This window comes from Mastomys coucha, unplaced genomic scaffold, assembly GCF_008632895.1.
Source record: "Mastomys coucha isolate ucsf_1 unplaced genomic scaffold, UCSF_Mcou_1 pScaffold11, whole genome shotgun sequence".
NCBI lineage: Eukaryota > Metazoa > Chordata > Mammalia > Rodentia > Muridae > Mastomys > Mastomys coucha.
In genome coordinates, this window is record NW_022196893.1 from 24,315,498 (window position 1) to 24,325,840 (window position 10,343).

The 10,343-nt window shown below is 42.3% G+C and overlaps 1 protein-coding gene across 4 annotated transcripts in view; it reads right to left on the reverse strand.

Annotated features, from left to right (window-relative positions):
• Positions 1 to 1,461: 1,461 nt before the first annotated feature.
• Positions 1,462 to 10,343, reverse strand: part of Zcrb1 (zinc finger CCHC-type and RNA binding motif containing 1) — a 14,550-nt gene continuing 5,668 nt past the window's right edge. For all 4 annotated transcript variants that reach the window (XM_031353483.1, XM_031353503.1, XM_031353493.1 and 1 more), the window contains 5 exons: positions 7,722 to 7,833; positions 7,313 to 7,420; positions 3,290 to 3,402; positions 3,124 to 3,199; positions 1,462 to 1,645 (listed from right to left, as the gene is read on the reverse strand). In XM_031353483.1, the coding sequence (XP_031209343.1) occupies positions 1,514 to 1,645; positions 3,124 to 3,199; positions 3,290 to 3,402; positions 7,313 to 7,420; positions 7,722 to 7,833 (541 nt within the window). In that variant the 3' untranslated portion in view covers positions 1,462 to 1,513. The remainder of the gene's footprint in view (positions 1,646 to 3,123; positions 3,200 to 3,289; positions 3,403 to 7,312; positions 7,421 to 7,721; positions 7,834 to 10,343) is intronic.

Here is a 10,343-nt window from a genome sequence, read left to right on the forward strand (position 1 = left end):
TTTGAGATAGGGTTTCTCTGTTTAGTGCTGGCTGTCCTGGAACTCACTCTGTAGACCAGGCTGGCCTCGAACTCAGAGATCCACCTGCCTCTGCCTCCCAAGTGCTGGGACTAAAGGCGTGCACCACCACTGCCTGGCGGTGACTCAGTTTTATATAAACAGCCAACTTTTGCTTTCATTGAATTTCGATTTCCATTTCTAGCTTTTCTCTTTTCCTCCCTTGGTTTCTGCTTGTTTTGGGTAATGCTGACCTCAAACTCAGGGATCCACCTTCTTCTGTCTCCGTAATGCTGGGATCAAGATGTGTGCTACCATGCCCAGCACATTTATTTACATCTCAAGGTAGAAACGTTTTTGCTTTTACTTTTCTTCTGTTATAAGTGATATGTTTTGTTTGGTTTTGTTTTTTCAAGACAGGGTTTCTCTGTATAGCCCTGGCTGTCCTGGAACTCACTCTGTAGACCAGGCTGGCCTCTGCCTCCCAAGTGCTGGGATCAAAGGCATGAGCCACCACTGCGCGGCTGAATCCAGATACCTTGAAACTGGAGTACCCAATGGTTGTGAGCTGCCACGTGGGTACTGGGTACTGAACCCAGGTCCTCTCCAAGAATAAGTCTTTAGCTGCTAATCCATGCCTTGAGCCCCTGGCCTCAAATTTTATATCCTGCTGCCTTGGCCTCCCCAATGATGGGATCACAGGAGTGCATCATACTTGACTGCATACCTGCATTTCTGATTAGCATTCTGGAATAAAACAAGATTTCTGGTTCAGAGAGTAGAACATAATATTTGACACTTACTAAACTGTGAACCACATTCTTGTGGATATTTTTGTTTGTAATAAGGTTTCCTGTAGCTCAGCTAAAAAAGACGAACTCTTGAACATTCTTGGACAACTCTTGAAAGCTCCCCCCCAATCTCCAGTGCTTTCAAGTCAGTTCTTGTGGCATGTTTTATAACTAACGCATGAATTGGAAGTACAATGTATCCCTCCTTCTGCCCCGTTCCCTCCTTGAGCCTTGGGAGATAACTTGATTTTGAAGCAGTCTTCCTATGTGGCCTACTCTGTTCTAGAACTCGTAGTCAGTCCTCCATCAGTCTCCTAACTGCTGGGACTCCAGGTGTACAGAACCTGGCTCTGACACCTTTAATGTTCTTTGTTAGTGGAATGAATGGTCAGTACTTTGATTGCCTCTGTAGTTTTACTGCTTTTAATATTAAAAAGTGGGAATTCTTTTTTTTTTTTTTTTCTAGACAGGGTTTCTCTGTGTAGCCCTGGCTGTCCTGGAACTCAGAAATCTGCCTGCCTCTGCCCCGCAAGTGGTAGGATCAAAGGCGTGTGCCACCACTGCCCAGCTGCAAAATTATTTTAAAATTTCTTTTGAACTACATTAGAGTAAATACCATTTGGCTTTAAGTGTTCTTATTCTCAAATACTAAAATCAGTCTCTATTCCACAACTGCATTTGGTACAGTAGGACTTTATTTGAATAATATTTACAAAATAAATATTTTAATCACTAAGTTCTTCTTCATCACTGAAGTATGTACTTTTCTTTATTCTTGGTCGTCTAGAATCATCTGAGGTCGAGGGACACCCTGGGCTGGGTCTCCATTTGTTTTGCTCTTCTTCAATTTTGGCCTGCTGTAGTATAATTCAGAAGCAGAATAAAACCAGTTATTTACAGCATATCATGTTAATTCAAAAGAATTACCTTACCATGGAAAATTACCAGGACACAAGTCATTCCCACCCTCCTGGCCACACTGAGAAATTTGGTCCCCTATCATAGTCCTACTCAGAATTATTGAAGGGATTTTTTTTCTTCTCTAAGAGAGAAGTGTTGAACTTCCTATAGGATGACCTTGAACTTCTGAGCCTTTGCCTCCAGTTCCATGATGCTGGGGCTGCATCCCTACCCTAGGTCTATACAGTGCTGGACAATAAAACCAGGGCTTTGTGCATGCTACCAACTAAACTGAATTCCTACCTTTTCTTTCCTTTTCTTTCCCATTTCTTTCCTGGTTTGTTTTGTTTTGACACAGAGTTATACTATGTAGCTTATGCTGGCCTAGAACTTATTAGGTACCCAGGCTAGGCTTGAACTCATGATCTACTGGCCTCAGCCTTCTCAGGTGAGAAGACAAGTATGTAAGATGATTAGCTCCATCCTATGCAAGATTCTAGATGTGCTAAAGAATTTTTAATGAAATCCTTAAACATTAATTTCTGAATTGGCGTCATATTGTTCAGCCTCGCCTTGAACTCATTTCTACCTCACATGTGCTGGGATTACAGAAATGTGATAACACATCAGGCTAAATCAATACTTCTGCCCAATTTTGTAATGAAAACAGATTAATAACATACTAAAAGTATGTGGGACTTTATAATCCAGAAAGACAAATTAAATTTTTTCATTCAAAGATCTTAGAATAATGTGTTGCCTCAAATTTGACATGAGAGGGAAACAGAAATTCCCATTACAGATGATCAGTGCAGTAATAAAAATATATGAACTCCAGCCAGGTGGTAGTGTGACATGGCTTTAATCGCAGCAATGGGGAGGCTGAGGGAAGCAGAGCTCTGTGAGTTAAGAGGCCAGCCTGCTCTACAGTGTGAGTTTCAGGACAGCCAAGGCTACATAAAGAAGAAACTCTGTCTCAAAGCAAATCAAAACAAACCACTGCCCTCCCCGCCCTCCATACAAACAAACACTAAGAACACGAAGTACACCACGGTGCCTTGTGTTATGATTTATTCAGTCTCTGAGACAGGGTTTCACTCTGTAGTCCAGGCTAGGCTAATCCGTCATCTTCCTGCTTCATCCTCAAGTGAGGCTCAGTTTACAGGTATGGACCAGTGTGCTCACTCCACCCCCTCCTTTTTCTGTGTCCCTGGGCTGGTCTTGAATTCCTCAGCTCCAGTGGTTCCTCACTTCAGCCTTCTGGGTAGGTAGGTTGAAAGGCTGTAGCTGCGCTCTCTTAAATCCACGGAGAGCCTAAGCTCCGCCCTGCGCCCTGCTTTGCTATCTAGTGCTGGGAATCCAGCCTGCCAAGCCTGTGGTCACCACTGAGCAGTGTTCCCAGACCCCAGTCCCTTCAGAACAAGTACGTCAGTACCTGGAATGCTATGGCCTGACTCAGACTGTCCAGGGCCGGGTCCTCCCCTTCCTCTTCACTCACTTCTACGTCCTCACTAGGTCAGCAAAGAGAGAAAATCCAGATTTGGTCAGCTGGTAGCAAAAAGGGAAACAGCACAGCATCTCAGGGAGCAAGGCATACATACATTTCTTCTTCTGGTTCAGGAACTTTCTTCTTCTTCTTCTTTTCTTTCTTCTTTGGAGGCTCACGCTCTCCAAGCATGTTTTTAGGACAGGCATAACTTAAGTGTCCACTTTCCTTTTGTTTCACATTAAAAAAGAAAAAAAAAAAGAACCACTCTAGTTGCAGTTACTGATAGAAACACGCCCTGACCAGTGAATCAGAATCCAGGAAACAGGATGTCATTGTGGAGCACACCGTTCCTTCCCTATAGAGGAGGCAGAGCATGGACACTCTAGTGCTAGCATGCTACAGTAATAAGTAGGGAGCAAAGTAGAATGCTTTCCTCAGACCTTTTTTTTTTTTTTAAAAGGCTTATTTATTATATGTAAGTACACTGTAGCTATCTTCAGACATCCCAGAAGAGGGTATCAGATCTCATAATGGATGGTTGTGAGCCACCATTTGGCTGGTGGGATTTGAACACACGACCCTCAGAAGAGCAGTCCGCGTTCTTAACCGCTGAGCTACCTCTCCAGACCCCCCTCAGGCATTTTAAACCTCAACTTTTACCCTACAAAAGAACTCTACGTGCCTCATCAACACTAATATAAATTTTAGATTAGCCTGATAAATGGGGATAAAATTATTTCTACCAACCTGTAAGATGTTGCTGAATGTTCAGCTTTAAAAATAAGCCTATGCTGGGGAAACAACTCGGTGACAGAGTACCTGCCCTGCAGGCCCGGGGCCCAGCCCAGGGCTTGAGCTCTGTCTAGCACCACACGATATTTTTCTTTCTTTTTTAAAGTATATGCCTTGAATTATCATTTTATTTTACTGAGCTGGATTGCTAATCATGTAGACTACTGAATTATAAAACACAGAACTATGGATTACAATCTGTACATTAGCTCACTAAACTACATGCAATAGTATAATGTTAACTTATGTAGGAGAGACTAAGGTAAGATTTCAACAGAGGGAAAAAACATATTTCCCAATGCCTTAAATAACCTGTACTTTGTACTTGGCATATGGCAGAATCCAAGACTATCATTTACTGTTAATTTACTGTGGAGAGAATTGTGTTTTGAAATAATAGTAACAAAAGATGTTAACATATATCACTAAAGGAAAAGGTCAGTAGTAAAATTGCTTTCGGAAAAAACAGGATATAAAATTTAAGTAGATTTTGTTTTTAGAGGGAAGATTAGATTACTATATAAATATGCAGAGTAGGTATGTGATGCAGCTTAGCTGCTGTAGTGCCTGCCCAGTGTACACAAAGCACGGGACTCGACACCCCTACAACACGTAAACCCAGGGTGGTGACACATGTCTGCAATCCCAGCACCCAGGAAGTGAGAGAGGAGAGAAGGCTGAAAGGCATCTGCTGCTATATAACAAGTTTAAGACTAGCCTATGTTGGAGGCATTGTCTTTATGAAAAAAAAAAAAGTATTGACCCTGGTATGGTGGCATCCAACTTTGATCCTAGAACTTGAGAGACACAGGCTGGCATCTCTTTGTGAATTTGAGGCTAGGTGTAGTCTACCAGTGGGTTCCAGGTCAGCTAAGGTTACATATTGAGATAAAGTAAATAAACAAAAAAACCCCAAATAGTAAACAACAAAATGTATAAGGCATGGCAATAACAGCTGTCTAAATTGATAAACAAAAAGAGTATCATTTTGTGGCTGGTGAGATGGCTCAGCGGGTAAGAGCACCAACTGCTCTTCTGAAGGTCCTGAGTTCAAATCCCAGCAACCACATGGTGGCTCACAACCACCCATAATGAGATCTGATGCTCTCTTCTGGTGCGTCTGAAGACAGCTACAGTGTACTTATTTATAATGTAATAAATAAATCTTTGGGCAGGGCGAGCAGGGTCTGCGGGAGTGAGCCGGGCCCGACCAGAGTGAACAGGGTTGACTGGAGCAAGAGGTCCTAAAATGTTAATTCCCAATAACCAGATGAATGCTCACAACTATCTGTGTAGCTACAGTGTGTACTCATGTACATAAAATAAATAAATAAATCTTTAACCAAAAAAAAAAAAAAAAAAAAAGATTATCATTTCTCAGACAATTTGTATTCACTATAAACATGGAGAGTAAAGAAGTTCTTAAATAAACAAACAGATCTAATGGAGACTCCTGGCCTCAGCTAGCCTAGAACTCAGTATGTAGCTTAAGGGCCTCCTGACAGCTGGACTCCGTGCTAACAGCCTCCTGGACCGCCAGACCTTCTTTCACAAACACAACTTAGGACTTTAGGATAGTTTCAAAGTAATCTTTTAACAGGATTCAGACAGTATGAATTGACCACATTTGCTTCCTTTCTAGTCCTCAGACCTGCCTATAATGTATCTTTTCTTGGGGAACAGAGGTACAAGGTGGCAGCTGGAGAAAGGAGGTTCTTGTCTGAAGGAGAATGTTCCCTCAGGTTCATGTATTTGCATACTTGGTGCCCAATTGGTCGAATGGGGAAGGATTAGAAAATGTGGCTTATTGGAGGTGTGTCACTGGGAGTGGGTTTCAGGTTTCCAAAGACTGGCACCAACCCCGGTGTGCCCCCTTGCTGTTTCCAGTTTCTGGACCTTCTGTGAGCTGCTGCTCCAGTGCCATCCCTGCCTGCCTACTACCATGCTCCCATCAGGATGGTGGTGGGCTCCTAGACCTCTAGAATTGAAAGCCCCAAATCAACCCTTCCTTTGTAAGCTGCCTTGGTCCTGGTGTTTACCACAGCAATAGAGAAGTAGATGATGCCATGTCTACCCTGTTACTTTGTAGCTATGACAATGTTTGGCAGAAATTGCTTCTCTGTCTTTCCAATTATATGTCTGGATCTGGTGTTCAAGTATTATGCAGACATTCTTTTTTTTTAAAGATTTATTTACTATTATATCAAGTACACTATAGCTGTCTTCAGACGCACCAGAAGAGGGCATCAGACCTCATTATGGATGGTTGTGAGCTACCATGTGGTTGCTGGGATTTGAACTCAGGACCTTTGGAAGAGCAGTCAGTGCTCCCACCCGCTGAGCCATTTCTCCAGCCCATTATGCAGACATTTTAAGAAACTAACAGCTAGGAGACTTAGAGTGAAATTTTCTTGGTACTAAAAATAAGCCAGGCAGTGGTGGTGCATACCATTAGTCCCAGCACTTGGGAGGCAGAGGCAGGTGGATTTCTGAGTTCAAGGCCAGCCTAGTCTGTAGAGTGAGTTCCAGGACAGCCAGGGGAATACAGAGAAACCCTGTCCTGAGGGGTTGGGGGGACAGGGCTGGCTCTGTACACCAATTAAGCTGTGGTTGCTTAGAATGACAAGGAGGGAGAATCAGTGTAGGCTACGGGTTCAATACCAGCCTTGGAAGCATTCTGCAATCCTGTCCCAAAAATAACTACGAGAGAAGTTCAGTCTGTTATCTTATGGAGGATGGGTCATACGATCAAACTGATGGTGAACATTGCTGACTAAACCCTTGAAGAGACAACAAAACTCATGCAATGTCTGTTAACAGAAATCTATGCTTTACTCAAAACCTTTCCAGACACTAAGATAAATAATTAGCCTTGTGGTTGTAGAAAACAATTTGAAGGCTCAGAAACTATGAAAACTCTTGTGTACCACCTACCCTAGGTATTTGTATTCTTTTGTTTTTCTGCTTTGTCATACTGAGAATGACTCCTTATCTTTCAGGGTGCCAGGCAATCTCCCTGGCACTCAGCTATGCCCATAATCCCACTCCAAGTATCTTTAGACACTATTCTTTCTTTTAAACTTTATTATTGTTGTGGTAGACATGCATGCAGCACACGTACGTGTGTAAAGCTGTTGCAGTTTGCATGTCACCAGCTTAGCTGGAGGTTCAGGGAGCCACCTGTTAAAAGGGTATAAGTGACAGAACAGGCAGGTCATTTGGAGTCCTGTGTCCTGTGACTGTCCAAGTGCTCCCCCTACATACTCCACTGGTGGGCAGCAAAAAAGACTAACACAAAGAAAACCTTATATTATAGCAGAGTCAGAGTTCTAAGTTTACTCACCCCACATTCATAACACTTAGATTTATCAAAGTAGTTTCGCCTTCGGATGAACTCAGCTGCTCTTCCGTTGTCAATGGCGATGCTTGCCTTTATCACTCTACCAAATAACTAAGTCAGAGAAAGATGTAAATGCACAGGGTCATAGTCACCAAGAACTAGCCATCAGATACTGTTTCCTCATTTCTTGTTGCAGTAAGTATATAACAGATTCTATGCTGTAATTTTCTCTTAAGATTCTTCCAGCATTTTGATAATCCAGTACTATGCTGACATCTTTTCTCCAAAAGGCAAAAATTCACTCCTGAATTACAGAAATTAATCAAACTTGATGATCTCCTGCAGTCCCATAGCTTTTGTTAGATGAACACAGAGACTTTTGGGTAAAACCTTGATGAAATGAACAGCTTACCTGTTTATTATTTATTGCTCTGGTGCAGTTTAAGGCAGAGTCTTTATCCAAAAACAAAATAAATGCAACACCTTTACTCTTCCTAGTATCTTTGTCTTTCATTATGGTAACCCTTAAAGCACAAACAAAGAACCAGTTAAAAATAAGATAAAAACACGTAGCTACTCAGAAAACTCAAGACCATGTTTATAAGGTTAAATAATGAGACCTTTGACATGAGAAATAAAAAAAGATGCATAGTGGTGGATGCCTGTGGTCCCAGCACTCAGCAGGGGAGATGGGTGGGACTATAGATCACGGTCATCCTCTGATAAAGAGCTTGAGACCAGCCTAGGCTAGGAAGTCCTGCTGAAGAGAGAGATTGATTTAAACCATCTAGTTCTTCAAAGTCCTGGGATATCTAGAAGAATTGAGAAAGCAACCCCTGACAGACCACTGAGAGGAGCACAGCCAGAGCTGGAAGCTAACCAGAGCTTCAAAGGGTCCACGCAAGAGACAGAGTGATGCAATTGTCATATCAATTGCATATCAAAGTTCACACCCTCTTCCCTACTAACCCCTGCCTTGCAAAACCCAAAGCATAAACTGAGGTATTCTCTTGTACACAAAAAGCAAAATGATTTACTGCTTGTTCAAGTTTTAGATCCAAAAGTGTCTGTTAAAGAACCTCCAGCGTGCCTTAGCCCTAGCTGAGTGCTCCTGTGTCACAGCTATCGCTAACGACGTCGTTTAGTGTAATTTAGAAGAACAATGCTCAAACCTGGTGTAGTGGCGCGTGCTTAGAATGTCAACACTTAGGATGTCAAGGCAGAATTACTGTACCAAGCTGAAGGTTAGCTTCAATAAGTAGTGAGACTCTGCCTTATTTGAGATTTCTATTTTATGTGCATGAGTATTTTGCCTGCATGTATGTCTGCATGTATATGGAGTGTCTGAGTGCTAGGTGCCCTAGGAACTAAAATTACAGCCAGCTGTTAGCTGCCAAATGGGTGCTGGGAATTGAACCTGGGTACTCTGGAATAGCAGTCAGTGTTCTCAATGGCTGAAACATATCTCTAGCCTGAGGCCACATCTTAAAAAACAAAACAAATTAATATTTTGCTGAGCTCTTTGGGAAAAAAATGGGTCATTCTCTGTGTGGAGCAGGGTGAAGGTGAGAAGACCTTAAACTTAATGTTACAAGAAAGAAATTAAACAAAACATGAACATAATATATAGAAGCCCACAAGTCAGTGCCCACCAGGCAATTAGAACACACAGATAAAATAGTGCCAAGTCATGAAATATGGAGAAAGCTCTTACAAGTCTGCATCAGCCATAGAAGCCAAGAGACGACTGGATACAGAGCAAGTGTGGAGTGAGAAAACCACCATTTCTAAGAATCATGGTAAAGTCTGCATCAGGAAAGAATCACGAGCGTACATTAAATAAGAAACCATGTCCCGTGGAGCTGAGTCCTTGTATTGCCTCAAACACTGTTTATTAGTTGCTAAGGGAAAATACAGAACATAGTGAAGAACTGAGCCACCCAAACTAGCACTAGTGGATAAAGAGGCCTCAGGGACACTACTCTGACAGGCCACACCATCGCCATTTGGTAAGTATATAAACCAGGAAGACACACGCTCAGCATCTAAGCATGGCAAACTACCAGTTAAAGGAACAGTTGGCTCTAGAGTGAACTATGTACCAGAGCGGGCGAAGGTCACCTAGGATTGATTCTAGGACCTCAATTGACAGAATAGGATAGAGGACTGGTTCAATAGAAGCTTCCAAAATAAATTAGGAAGTTGTTAACTTTACTGTGTTATATAATATGTACCGTTTTAAACACATTTTAGTATGTAAATATAAAGGAGAATAAAGTTTCAAACTCATAAAAATAATGTGTACACATATATGCATACATTCACACAGTCAAGACAGTGCAAGTAGAAGGCTAAAGACAGGGAAATGTGGGTAAAGAGATCTGTCTGTAAGAAGCAGGCAACAGTGCTTTGCTGTACAAGCATGAGGACCTGAGTTTGAGTCTCCAGCACCCCCATTAAAGCTAGGCATGGCTATACTTGCCTGTCCTCTTATTCTGGACAGGCAGGAACTGGGGGATCCTGGGAGCTCCCTGGCAAGCTTAACAAAAGACAGTGAGCTTCAGGTTCAGTGAGAGGCCCTGTCTTGAGGGATACCCTCCTTCATGCACATGCCAGGGGTGTGCCCACACAAACAAAAGTGGGTGGGGAGTGGTTGTGGGCAATGCTTCTCAACCGTAACACTGTGACCCTTTAATATATAGTTCCTTATGTTGTGGTGACCCCAACCATACACTTTTTCGTTGTTATTACTTCATAACTGTAAATTTGACATTGGTATGAACTGTCAATTTTTTGGACAGAGGTTTGCTAAAGGGGCTGTGACCTATAGGTTGAAAACCTCTGCATTAGATACTTTGTTCTTATTACTAAGGTAAAAGCATCTATGAACCTAGCTACATGTGTAATACCACTAACTCTGGACTACAGAATTAAACACTGTGAATGTTACAGAAAGAAGACAGAAGCGGGCTGGTGAGATGGCTCAGTGGGGAAGAGCACCGACTGCCTTTCAGAAGGTCATGAGTTCAAATCC